General features: G+C 36.8%; 1 protein-coding gene across 2 annotated transcripts in view; it reads left to right on the top strand.

Moving 5' to 3' along the window:
• Positions 1-13,944, top strand: part of Ttc26 (tetratricopeptide repeat domain 26) — a 55,557-nt gene that overhangs the window by 17,469 nt on the left and 24,144 nt on the right. For both annotated transcript variants that reach the window (XM_033764509.1, XM_010631692.3), the window contains exons 7-8: positions 728-899; positions 12,661-12,735. In XM_033764509.1, the coding sequence (XP_033620400.1) occupies positions 728-899; positions 12,661-12,735 (247 nt within the window). The remainder of the gene's footprint in view (positions 1-727; positions 900-12,660; positions 12,736-13,944) is intronic.

Here is a 13,944-nt window from a genome sequence, read left to right as displayed (position 1 = left end):
TTTTTTTTTTTTTTTTTTTTTTTAATGCCTATCAAAATATCTTTCGTGTTGTTAGTTTCTTTTGTAACTATTTTGACTGAGGACCTGGTTTCTTTTGGTTCTAGTACCATACATTCAGATCTACTTAGTAGATAATCTAGTGGGGTTAGAATTCTTTAGATATTATCTAGATCAGGCCTTTTCTACCTTTTTTATCACTCTAATGAGCCTTTTTTTTTTGGTTTTTTGAGACAGGGTCTCACTGTGTAGTTGAGACTTCCTGCCTCAGCCTCCGAGTGCTAGGATTAAAGGCGTGCTCCACCACGCCCAGCTAATGAGCCTTTTTAGTGTTTTTGTCTCTCAGTTGCTTGCATATCTATAATGTGTATTTGTTTATGTACTATATGTATATGTCTGTGATTTACACGTAAAATGAGTGTGATTTTTCTCACCATCCCATAGAAACCAGTTTTTGCCCTTGCAAGGGTGCTGTTGTCCCTGTAGAAAATGTGTGGTCTAGATATATCCACCTCAGTGATACAGTTACACTGCTGTGTAGCCCAGGCTGGCCTCAAACTCACAGTGATCTTTCCTGCTCCAGTTTCCAAAGGGATGACAGGTGTGCACCTCCGCACCTCACTCACAAGATAAATTCTTAACCTTTCCTTTTGGCCTTGTCCATTTGAAGTGGATATTTCTGTGATGCCGTGTTAAACTTTTAACCCTTAATAATTCTTTCCCCTAACAGGGAATACCTGGCCCTCAATGTCTATGTGGCCCTCTGCTACTACAAGCTGGATTACTATGACGTGTCTCAAGCAGTTCTGGCTGTTTATCTCCAGCAAATTCCTGACAGTACCATCGCGCTCAATCTGAAGGCCTGTAATCATTTTCGCCTTTACAATGGCAAGGCCGCTGAGGTAATGATGGAATCATGTTTCTAGCTGACTTTATTCCAATATGAATACCTTTTCCAAAGTATATATTAAGTTCTAATACCTGTAGCTCCCACATAATATCCCTTGGTCATTGTCAGTGTGAGTCTATAAGAGGCTAACTGCATTAATATTTTTGTTTATCAAAATATTATGTATTCTAAAAATAATTTAACTTCTTAATTCTCTGTATCATAAATAATGTAGATGATTTTAACCCGTTTATGCCAAAAATTGCAATTTGTTTGAATTTTTGCATGAAATTCATATGTTACCTAGAAAAAATTTTCTCCAGTCCAGCCATCGAATCTGGTGCATAGGCCCCACTCTCCTAGTGCCATAGCTTCCATTCATCACTCTGTGCTATCCTCTCTCCCCTCCTTGGAAGGCTCCAGCTTCTTTAAGGTTATGCCAAGGGGTACACATGGGAGACATCTTATAGTACTTAGAAATTTACAGGCACTGTGGAGAGCACTTTATATCCATTATTTAATTCTGACAATCCTGTTTATAAAGGCCATGATCTTTCATATGTTTTAAATGAAATATAATTTCAATAACATGTTATTTAACATATATACTCTACACATTTACACATATATAGATATTAGTAGATAGATAGAGAATAATAATGTTCTTTATATATGAATGTATAGATATAAACAGATATTTTTGCATTATCCCTATTGAGGGGGCAATGTTTCAAAATTACTTTTTGGGGGGGTTTTTTTGAGACAGGGTCTCACTATGTAGTTGAGACTGACCTGGAACTCACTATGTAGCCCAGGCTGGTCTCGAACTCACAGCAATCCTCCTGCCTCAGCCTCCCGAGTGCTGGGATTACAGGCATGCACCACCATGCCCAGTTCAAAATTACTTTAATGGTTGTTACTTTAGTTGGTGTCAGAACCTTCCAATTTTTTTTTTTTTTTTTTGGTTTTTTGAGACAGGGTCTCACTATGTTGTTGAGACTGAGCTGGAACTCACTATGTAGCCCAGGCTGGTCTTGAACTCACAGCAATCCTCCTGCCTCAGCCTTCCGAGTGCTGGGATTAGGATTACAGGCATGCGCCACCATGCCTACCTCTCAGAACGTACCAAAATTTAAATGTAAAATTTTTTCATATGTCAAAATTTAAAATCCTCTCCTTACATCCAAAATAGTTCCAGTTATTATCATGCTACCCTTGGGTAGGGACAGGAGAAAAGGAAACTTTTAAGTTAGGAAATTAACTATTTTGAAGCAAAATTTATTGAGAAAATACAACAGCAAGGAGCACTATGAATAAACTTTCCTCTGACTGGAGATTCAACTGCTGAGGACAACAATATTTAGTAATAGCAGAGGGAGAGTGTGTGGGTAGAGAACACATTCTTAACCTCTGCTCAGATTCATATTTTATGGCTCAGGGCTGAGGATTTAGCTCAATGGTACTGCCACCTGCCTCCCAAGCACAGGGTCCTGAGTTAGATCCTTGGTACCAACAAACAAACAAACAAACAAACATTTTATGGCTCAAAAAGATAGTGGTGGTCAGATATGGCAAAAAAACCCTGCCCATTAGTTCAATTACTTGGGCACAACTGAGTAGTCCATTGATATTGTAAATACACTGAGTCTAACTGGCTGGTATTTCCAGCATCAACAGTTAATAGTAAACTGGATGTGCAGTTCGATCTCTTTGGTGTTTCATATTTTGGGTAACAATAAATAAAATAAATATATTCTCATCTTTCAACCTTGAATTGATCATGGAGACTTGCTAATTTTGCGAAAGGTCCAGTCTTAAATGTTTACATTTTATTTGCTCTTCTCCTATGCCCATCTAAGTTAGTATACCAGACTATACCTCCCAAACCCTGCAGGCATGTTTTTCCCTCAAAATTGTGTAGTGCAGTTTACATGCAGATGTAGGTGACTATGTCAAAGTTACTGTCACAACAGGATATGGTTTGTATCTAACTTTGATAATATTACTAAAGTATTTAAAACCAAGCATTCTTCTAGTGGCCAGTAAGATGGAGTCTGTACTATGTGACTCAGTCTCCAATAAGCACTTGTAGTATTCTGTTCTTCTGTAGTAAGCATGAAATAACATACAGTGATTGACTCTTAAAATACTTTGAATAACTTGCCCAAGATTATACAACTAACATAACAAATGGCAAATTCTGGTCTCAATCCAATATCTAAGTGGTAGACTTAACCACTGCAAATTTAGGTATATACCTCTGTGACCTTAACACACACACACACACACACACACACACACACACACGCTTGTGTATGGATACAGTGCAAGTCTCTCATCACACTTCTTATTTAGTAGTTTCTAATTGTCTTCAACATAAGTTCACTGGGCATAAAGACTGGGTATTTTTTCCCCCGGTACTGGGAATCAAACTCAGGACCTTGTGCTAGTGAGGCAGGCATGGCACCACTGAGCTAACCCCTGGCCCAAGACTGGGTATTTTGATATCTGTACCCCTGCCCTTGAATAGAAGATGTGATAGTGGACATCCTTCTCTTGTTTCTAATTTTAGGGGGAATGCCTTTAGGTTTTCCCCATTTAATATAATGCTAGCTATTGGTTTGTCACAAATAGGTTTTGTCATATTCAAGTATGATCTTTCTATACCTGTTTTCTTCAGGGTTTTTAGCATAAACAGGTGTTGGATTTTGTTGAAAGCCTTTTCTGCTTTCAGAAAAGCATTGACATGATAATATGGTTTGTTTGTTTGTTTGTTTGGTACTGGGGATTGAACTTAGGACCTTACACTTGCAAGTCAGATTTGATGCCACTGAGCTAAATCCCCAGCTCTGATCATATGGTTTTTGACCTTGCTTCTCTTAATGGGATGTATTACATTTATTGACTTATTTATATTGAACCATCCTTGTATCTCTGGGGTGTATGCTCTTTTTGATAATGTGCTATATTTATTTGCTAATATCTTGTTGAGGATTTTTGCAACCATGTTCATTAAGGAAATGGGCTTATAGTTTGTTTGCTTTGTTTTTGTTTTTGCTTTTCGCTAGTGGGGATTGAATTCAGGACCTTGCACTTGTGAAGCAGGTGGTGGAACCATTGAGCTACATCCCTGGCCCAGGTTATAGTTTTTTTAAGGAGATGGGCTTATAGTTTTAGACTTTTATCTGGTTTTGGGATCAGGATAGTACTGGCTTCTATGAAGGAATTTAGGAATGTTCCATCCCTTTCAATTTCTTTGAAAAACCTGAGGAGTATTGGTACTATAATGTCCTTAAAGGTTTTGTAGGTTTCAGCCTGAATCTATCAGGTCTTGGGCTTTTTTTGTTGGTAGATTCTTTATTACTGTGACAGTTTCATTGCTTGTTATTGGGTTGTTCAGCATATTTATGTCTTCTTGGGTTAGTTTCAGTAGTATGTGTCAAGGAATCTGACCAAATTTCTTCAAAATTTGCTAATTTGTTGGAATATAATCCAACATAAGTAGTTACTATCTTCTGGATTTTGACAGTGTCTGTTGTGATTTCACTTTTTTAATTTCTAATAGCATTGATGTGAGTATTCTCTCATTTTCTTTGTGAATCTAAGGGCTTATCTTTTATTCTTTCAAAGAACAAGCTCTTCAATTCACTGATTTTAAAAATTGTATTTTTAGTCTCAATTTCAATGATTTCTGCTCTCGTCTATAATTTCCCTCCTTAATTTCAGATTGGGGTTGATTTTTTGTTGTTTCTCAAATATCTTAAGATTTTTTTATAAGGTTATTTATTTGAGCTTCCTCTGTTTTCCTGATCTGAGCATTGGTTGTGATGAATTTTCCTCTTAGAACTGCCATCAGAGTGACCTAGAGGTTTCAGTAAGTTGTACCATTGTTGTCTTTCACTTCCAGAAATTTTTAAATTTCTTTGACTTCTTCTATGACCTATTGGTCATATGGGCATATGTTCTTGATTTCTATTTTCATTGCACAGTGTGGTCTGATAGTATACATGAGGTAATTTCAATTTTTTTTTTTTTTTTTTTTTTTTTGGTACCGGGGATTGAACTCAGTCCTTGTGCTTGCAAGGCAGGCGGCAGAACCTCTGAGCTAAATTTCTGGCCCAAATTTCAGTTATTTTATATTTACTTAAGCAGGCTTGATGAACTAGTATGTGACACATTTTTTAAAAAGTCCTATGTGCTGCTGAAAAGAATATATCCTCTTTCGTAGAGGGGTGGAATATTCTGTATATATCCATTAAGTCCATGTGTTCAAAGGTGTTCAAGGGTTCATTGCTCAAATTTCTTTATTGCTTAGTTTATATCTTTGCAAAAGCAGAGTGTTAAAATCTCCTACTATGATTGTGTTAGTGTTTATTTAATCTTTTAATTTCACTAGTTTTTTTATATGAAGATAGGTGTTCCAATATTTGGTGCATAATGTTTATCAATGTTATTTGTTCTTGTTGGATTGTTCCCTTAACTAGTACATAGTGACCTATGTCTTTTCTGATCAGTTTTAGCTTGAAGTTTACCATGTCTGATATTATAATTGCTGTCCCTGCTTGTTTTCAGGGTCTTGAAAATGAAATGTTTTCCATCTTAATTTTTAGTGCCTTCCAATCCATGTCTTTTAACTGGGGAGTTGAGGCGATTGAGAGATATTACTGAATTGTATTGGTTATTTACTATCATTTTCTTCTTTACCTGTTGGTCACTCCTTTATTTTTCTTTTCCTGATATTTTTTGTTGATCTTTTATCTATTGACCTCACTAGTTTCCTCTGTTTTTTTGAGACAGGGTCTCACTATGTAGCTGAGACTGACATGGAACTCACTGTGTAGCCCAGGCTGGTCTTGAACTCACAGCAATCCTCCTGCCTCAGCCTCCCGAGTGCTGGAATTACAGACATGTGCCAACACACCTGGCTCCTCTGTGTTTTTAATCTGTGTTCATTTCATTATTTCTGTTGAGAACATTCTCAAATTTTTTTGTTTTTGTTTCTTGAGACAAAGTCTCACTATGTAGCCTAGGCTGGGCTTGAACTCACGGTCATTCTTCTAGTGTTTGGTGCATATATATTTATAATTGTTATCTCTCTTTGTAGAATTGTTACCCTAATCAATGCACAGTGACCTTTTTTGCCTCTTTCAATCAGTTTTGTCTTGAAGCCCTCTTTGTCTGAAAATGGGATAGCTGGATAGCTATTCTTTTTTTTTTTTTTGGTACTGGGGATTGAACTTGGGACCTTGGGCTTACGAGGCAGGCAGCAGAACCACTGAGCTAAACAAATCCCCAGCCCAAGATAACTGTTCTTGCTTGTTGTCATACTCCTTTCTTTTCGGGTTGTCTCCCCCACAATATCAGGGATTGAACTCAGGACCTTGTGAGGCAGGTGCAGCACTACTGAGCTAAATCCCTGTTTTTTTGTTTTGTTTTGTTTTGTTTTGTTTTTATTTTTGTTTTGAGACAGGGTCTTCCTTTGTAGTTCAGACTGGCCTTGAACTCACTGTGTAGCCCAGTCTGGCCTCAAATTTGTGGCAGTCTTCCTGCCTCAACCTCCCAAGAGCTGAGATTACAAGCCTGTACCAACCACCATGCATGGCCCCCTTCAGTTTCTAAATAGTATTTTTTTTTTTTTTTTTTGGTACTGGGGATTGAACTTGTGTCCTTGTGCTTGCAAGGTGTGGCAGTCCAGCCGTCACAACACGAACATGCCTGAGTCGGGGAGTGAGGATTGAGAAAGGAAAGAACACTCAAGCCTGAGTGGAGACCAAGAGAAGTCTTATTTATTTCACAGAAACAGCTCCTTTTATAGGTTCATATCAACAGGAAGCTTTTAAGGGCGCACAACAACAGAAAACACCAAGCAATTGTTTTTACCTTTATGTAAAGACCTGATTTCCTGACTCTTACAGATAACATCAGATCTTTGGCTAACGTTCCTGTTATTGTCAAAGAACAAAGCAAGCTTAACAAACGGTGTCCTTGAAAAGTAGCAAATGTTGCATAGACTGTGTCGATGCCTTAATTGTACAGGAAGAAGTTATTTTCCAAATGTCAAACTCCAGTGGTCCATGACTGGGCCCCCACATATCCCCCTTTTTATTATATTTAGAGCAGGGACTTTCCCAGCTCAGCAGAAAGACTGTGCCTGTCTTAGGTGAGAAATATGCAGAGAAATCCCTTACCCGTCATCAAGCCATGAGAATTCTGATACTCATGCTCTGTCTTAGGTTGGATATTTCTCTATACTTCTCTTACCTGTCTTTGACTACCAGCCTCTGCAGGGGTTAGACCGTATATATGGGAGGCTTAATGTGCAATTGTAAGCCATGAATCTTTCCTGCCATGTTCATCAAAGATGAACTCACCATGCACACTAATATGGGTAATATAACACATCCTAGTCATACTCTTAATCACAATAACAGTACCTAACAATTGGGTGACTGATGCCATGGAGGGTAAGACCTCTTTTAACTGATTGATAAAACACTGAGCAGCTTGTGCACATCAAACTTTAAGGAAGGGGCATTCTGTAGATCCAAAATATCTTGATGTAACTATTAAATCTAGGGAGGTATTTTTATTATACCAAGTACCTTTCAAATGCCTTTGTATTTTACTCCAATCATAGATGGAATCATTACATAGCTTATTGGTTACACAAATCCATTGATGACCAGGGTGACACATCAATCGATAACAAACTTTCAGCGCCCATACTTCTCCCATCAGACTACCTACATCATATAATGCATTTATCTTTTGTTCTAATCTTTGATTGAAATCTACTTGAATAGTTACTGTATGAGTCACATTTTTAGCTAAAACATTAACATATTAAGCATCCCGAATTTCTTGTGCCAAAGCAACTACTTTGTTGCTTCTGTAGCTATTACAGTAATAAGGGCTGCAATCCCCAGAATAACCAATCTCATCACTCTTTTTTTGTCTACTTAATACTTTCTCAATTACCATTAACATTCATAATCCTTGTTCTATGTACCAAGTTTCATTAAGTTGAACAGGTATCATAACAAAGAGAGGTTGTCTCAAAACTATCACAGAATGAAAGGAAGTCATCATTTTTGAGAATATACAATTGGTCAATTTACAATTAAAACAGCTGTTGTTATATTCATTATCAGTTTCATAAGCAATCTCTATATCTTACCAATAACATATAAGGAGCGTTAACGCAAGACATTATCTTTTTCTTTTGTTCTTTGACTTGAGATAACACAGGATTTATGGTATTTCTCATATTAAAGGTCCCTATGTTAAAAACATTGAAATTAAGGCTAGTAACTTTGACATCTGACCATAAACATATTTCTCCCAATGCAGCAGTAAGTTTCCAAATGTTGGTTTGAGGAAAACCTGAATCTGTCCACCAAAGTCCTGCAGACAAGCTTAAGTCCGAGTGATTAGCCCAAAAACATTTGAGATGTGTCATTAAATGATCTTTCTTGAGCTATAGTAACATAACACCTCTTCCATAAAATAGTACTGCTTATTTTTGTTTCTTCTTCACATAAATGTAATGATTGTGGAGGTTACTGTCCCATGATACTGTATGTAGATTTGTCAGGATGATCCACATGATGAACCAATCTCTCTGGTAACAATCGAGCTCCATCGTGTTCCTGTGAGAAAACACAAACATATCCTCAGCCCCATATTAAAATGGGGTCAGGTCCATACCATTGACCAGTTAAGGGATCTCTCCATTTTACCAAGGTATATGGAGAACTTTGTGGTTTCCAGAATCTTTCTGCTTCCAAATGGACATGCTAATCAAGTTGTAAAAAATTTAAAATATAGGTAGCATGATTTAAATCATTTCTGGGTGAAAAGGGGTACAATTTCCCCTTTTTTATTTTTTGTAGCTGTACCTTTAATGGTGAGGAACAGGGGAGAATTCCTGGATCAAAAGGTTATTATCACAAACAATATGTTGGAAAACCTGCATAATCAAACAACATGAATACATTTTGTATACCAGAAAAGTAGCAGTAATAATTATTATACTTATATGAAATCTTATGTCCTGTAATGTAGCTTTGTATCAGTAGGATCTTTTCTTTTTTTTCAGAAAATATTATATTTTGAAGATAACCATCATAAACATATTACAGTAACATATTTAGAATTCAGACCTTTGATGATAACCAAGTTAAACATTTTTAACAACATATTTAACAAGGCATATCTTTTTATAAGGCTATGAAAAGTATTTGGGCTCCCACTAGTGAACAAAGATCAGAATAAATTTTCTGAGCAGCTGCTTATTTACCAACAGAAGTGTACCCAAACTTAAAAGAAGTTTATATCTAATTATCTTTAAGGTGTTTTTTTTTTTAACCTATAAAGCCAGGTGTAGAAATCAACAATCTATTTGTATTTTAAGTAATTTTGATCAAAAACATAACTAGACAAGCACTTTTGAACATTTAGACAGACACATAAGACAATTTAAACCAGAGTGCACTCAGATGGTTTTGGCCAATTTAATTATAAAATCTTTTAGTTACTACTAGTCAAAATTTTTGCAGATCAAAATTAACAAAGATCTCTTGTAGAATTAGGGTTAAAGGAATGAAAACTCTTCTTGACTCTAAATGTAAACCTTTCATAACAGACTTGAAATCAACAAGCAAGCATAAATAAATCATTTCCATAAACATTCTCTACATACTTAGGTAAAGACAAGATGAACATACAAAAACCTTTCATGTAAAAAGTACAACTCTTACTTATAGCTTTCCTAATATTTTTCTATCTCATTTATTATGAACCTTCTATAACAAACTTCAGCTTAAAGTGTCCTTTTACTGCTTTTAGATTGTTATATCTTAAAATTTGACTGGCTGCCAATAGAACAGTATTAACCTAAAAGAGCAAGTTAACCCTATAATTGCAGTATAAAACAATGCACAAGAAGTGTTACCAGAACTAAATAGTTTTCATTAACAGCTGACTGTTGCAGAGCAGAAGTTTGAGCAACTCCTAGGCTGGAGCAAAAGAGGCCAAACAATGTAAGACAAAGACTTATGAAAACCAAACCGAAAGAAGAACCAGGGACTCTGTTGGGGAATCTCCTTAATCTCCTCTTCCGAAACCAGAAGAACTCTCTCTCAACCAGAGGGTCTTGAGGAGGGGAAAAAATTAACCTCCCTCCCCATAAACAGAGAGACAGAGTTCCTACCAGAGGGGCAAAGAACCTCTCCGGCCCCTGTGGTGGGGAGTCCACTAGCACGTCTGCCTGGAGCTCCCTCCCTGCCTCCAAAATGATCCAGATCACAAATTACCAATTCATACATTAACAGAAAAAGAAAGACACAGAATCAAAGAAAAGGAAACCAAGGACAAACTATTTCTACAAATTCTAAACAATTACACAATTGCTGGTGTCCTACTCTAGCACAACCAACACACAATAAATCTTTAAGCATATGTACAAAAAGCATGCAACTCTTGCCTGCTCCCATTTTTAATATTTACAAGAAAACTCACCGCTCTTCTTCTGCCTTCCTTTTGAAGGTCCTCTTTTTTCTTTTTGTCGAGATCTCCTTTTATTCTTTATCCAGCGGTGTCCTTCACTGGATCCCTCGATACTCAGGTCCCTGTTCGGGCGCCACTTGTGGCGGTCCAGCCGTCACAACACGAACATGCCTGAGTCGGGGAGTGAGGATTGAGAAAGGAAAGAACACTCAAGCCTGAGTGGAGACCAAGAGAAGTCTTATTTATTTCACAGAAACAGCTCCTTTTATAGGTTCACATCAACAGGAAGCTTTTAAGGGCACACAACAACAGAAAACACCAAGCAATTGTTTTTACCTTTATGTAAAGACCTGATTTCCTGACTCTTACAGATAACATCAGATCTTTGGCTAACGAGTTCCTGTTATGGCAGGGTCAAAGAACAAAGCAAGCTTAACAAACGGTGTCCTTGAAAAGTAGCAAATGTTGCATAGACTGTGTGGATGCCTTAATGGTACAGGAAGAAGTTATTTTCCAAATGTCAAACTCCAGTGGTCCATGACTGGGCCCCCACAGCAAGGCAGGCCACCGAACCACTGAGCTAAATCCCCAGCCCTAAATAGAATTTTTTGAAGAACAAAAGTTTGAGGGTTTTTTTTTCTTTTTCATTTTGGTACTGGGAATTGAACTGGGGACCTTGTACTTGCAAGGCAGGCAGCAACACTACTGAGCTAAATCCCAGCCCATGAAGAACAAAAGTTTTAAATATTAATGAAGTCAAATTTATCTACTTTTCATATGCTTTTAGTGTCATATCTAAGAATCCATTGTCAAATCCAAGTCATGAAAATTTACTCTCATTTTATCTATAAGAGTTTTATAATTTTAGCTATTAGTCTTAGATCTTTTATAGGTTTTTGACTTAGTATTTGTATATGGTGTGAGGTAAAAGCCCAAATTTATTCATTTTGCTTGAATGTGCAGTTGTCTCAGCCACTCACAGTCAAATCTGAACCTCATGGATCAGACATTACATGTTTGATTTGTGGGGCTAGGAGGGTTAAATGCAGCAATGGCCTGGAATAGTGTTTCAACCAATTTCTGTATGTGAGGACAAGTGTTTATTGTTGTTAAGCAGACATATACATTTTCTTATGTAATTATTAAATTTGGGCTTATTTCATTTTATAAAATAATTTAATAAGCTAAAATAGTGTTTAGCAGCTGAGGTATAGAAGCACAAAAATGTATCATAGTTTTGTTCTTGATATTGTTACAATTACATATACAACATTGCTAATACTTGAAAAGAAATGGTTGCTTATTGATTACTTTTTAGAATGTATAGAGTTGCAATCAGACATTAACTCAAAGAAAAATTGAATCAAGTCTTTTTACTAGACCTTTATAAGACCTGTCTTTCCAGAGAAAAATATCCTTTGCTCGCTTATCCATACTCACACCTTATTACTATTATTGATTTTTGGCAGAATGTATATTTGTGAACAACTGCTTTTGTGGATAAACCACCCAGAGAATAAAATTAGATATTAAAAAAAAAATTGAGTTCCTTGAGAGCTCACTAATATGGCACCACTCACATTGAACCAAGCATTGAAATATTAACTTCACAAAAACAATATAAATATCCCATAGTTTATGTTGCCCTCTCTCTCTCTTTTTTTTTTTTTTTTTTTTTTTTTTTTGGTACTGGGGATTAAACTCATGACCTTGTACTTGTGAGGCAGGCATAGTGCCACTGAACTAAATCCCTGGCTCTTGTGTTGCCCTCATTTTAATGTTATAATGAAAATATTTAAAAATAAAGGAAGTCTTTTTGTTTATATACATTAATTATATATTTTATGTATGGCCCAATCAGTTCCTCTTCACTCAGTATGACTCACATTAATTAGAGGGTTGGACACCCATAGTTTCACTCCTTTATCACCTTTTCATCAAATGACTAATTCTAGGAGTCTTCAGACTTGAGTCCAGTAGTTTTTAAACTTACTGCTTAATACTCTATAGGCTCAATATGTTCAGCTTTGGTGGCACCCACTTGTAATCCCAGCATTTGAGAGGCTGAGATAGAAGGATTGTGGTAAGTTCAAGACCAGCCTCAACTATATAGCGAGACCCTGTCTCATTTTCATCTGTGAAGTGTGGTAGTCATGAGAATCAAATGAAACAGCACATTAAATTCTTTGTAAACTCTAAGTCATTGTACAATGATGTACTATAAGAGCTGTATACTTATTGTCATGAGTCTCTCCTCTACATTTCAGGCAGAACTCAAAAGCTTGATGGACAACGCTCCTTCCTCCTTTGAATTTGCTAAAGAACTCATCAGGCACAATCTGGTGAATAACAGTTTCCTGTCTTGCCTGACTTCAGTCCTACTCTACTTTGGTACACAGCACCATGATTGGAAAGCTGCGTAGGAGATGTCCTAGCAGATATTTCCCATTCAAGGAAATGCCTCCTTATTGTGAAAGACATAAAATGGGTTTAATGCATCATTCCCTTTCCTTAGGAAATTCCTTATTGAGAGGAATAGATATCCCATTTGGGCAGAAACACAAGATAGTGGATATCTAAGTGTCTGGGTTTTTAGCAAAGACAAAGGAATATATACTGTGAGTTAGAATAAATGGGGGAGAGTTTCTGGCCTTTGAAGGTTGGCCAAGATTTAGAGGCCATTTTAGTCTAGGGCATAGAGCTAGAACAAGAATAACATGAAAACTTCTGTGCAGATTGATTTTATTGGAACAGTAGATTTGCATTGAGGAGGAGGGGAGAGGAGAGTTGGGAGGGGTGGTTAGATGTGGAGATAGCAATGATGGTGATTGCTGTATCAAAGCCCAGATGAAGTGTGACTCTGCTGACTGTGCAATGTAGTGAGAGGCAGAGAAGCTGCTTTCAACGCAGGCGTCTGGGAATGTTGGGCAAATTCTCTAATATTGCTGCTTCATCACACATGGTGACAATAACTGTACCTTTTTCTTCCAATTTTTTTAGCACAACTCTTCCCAGTATCCAAGTGATAACCATGATTGTTAGACTCCACCTTCCCTTACCTGTTCTATTTTATCTTAGTATTTTTGTGGTCACTAAATTGCAGCAATTCTTTCTTGGCTTTGTCTTGTGTTTATTCCATTCCTTCTCCACATGAAGCCTCCACTGCTGAGGGAGTTTTATTTGGATAGCTTCTCTGATGGGCTCTGGCCTCTAACCTTTATATTTCTACTCTGGTTTCTAAAGTGAGGCCGGATTGTTTTATGGAGAATGATGTGTTAGGAATTTAAGCTTGGACAGAGATCAACTTCACCATAGGTTTCGGAGTAGGTCTAAGAGTTACGGCAGTTATATGTCAAAGGTTGAAACTGCTAAATTTCTGACAGATATCGAAGAAAGAATTAAACAGAGAAATATGATTCCAAAATAAATTATATTCAAGTGGCTTGAGGAAGGAAAATAAGCAGAGGAGACAAGAAAGGGCAGACAAGTAGAGGCACCAGATAATGTGATGCTATTTATGGCTGCACTTTTTTTTTTTTTTTTTTTTTTTT

The sequence above is a fragment of the Fukomys damarensis genome, unplaced genomic scaffold (genome assembly GCF_012274545.1).
Source record: "Fukomys damarensis isolate Sample0158 unplaced genomic scaffold, DMR_v1.0_HiC HiC_scaffold_16, whole genome shotgun sequence".
Classification (NCBI taxonomy): Eukaryota; Metazoa; Chordata; class Mammalia; order Rodentia; family Bathyergidae; genus Fukomys; species Fukomys damarensis.
This window is presented reverse-complemented; position numbering and strand designations above follow the sequence as displayed.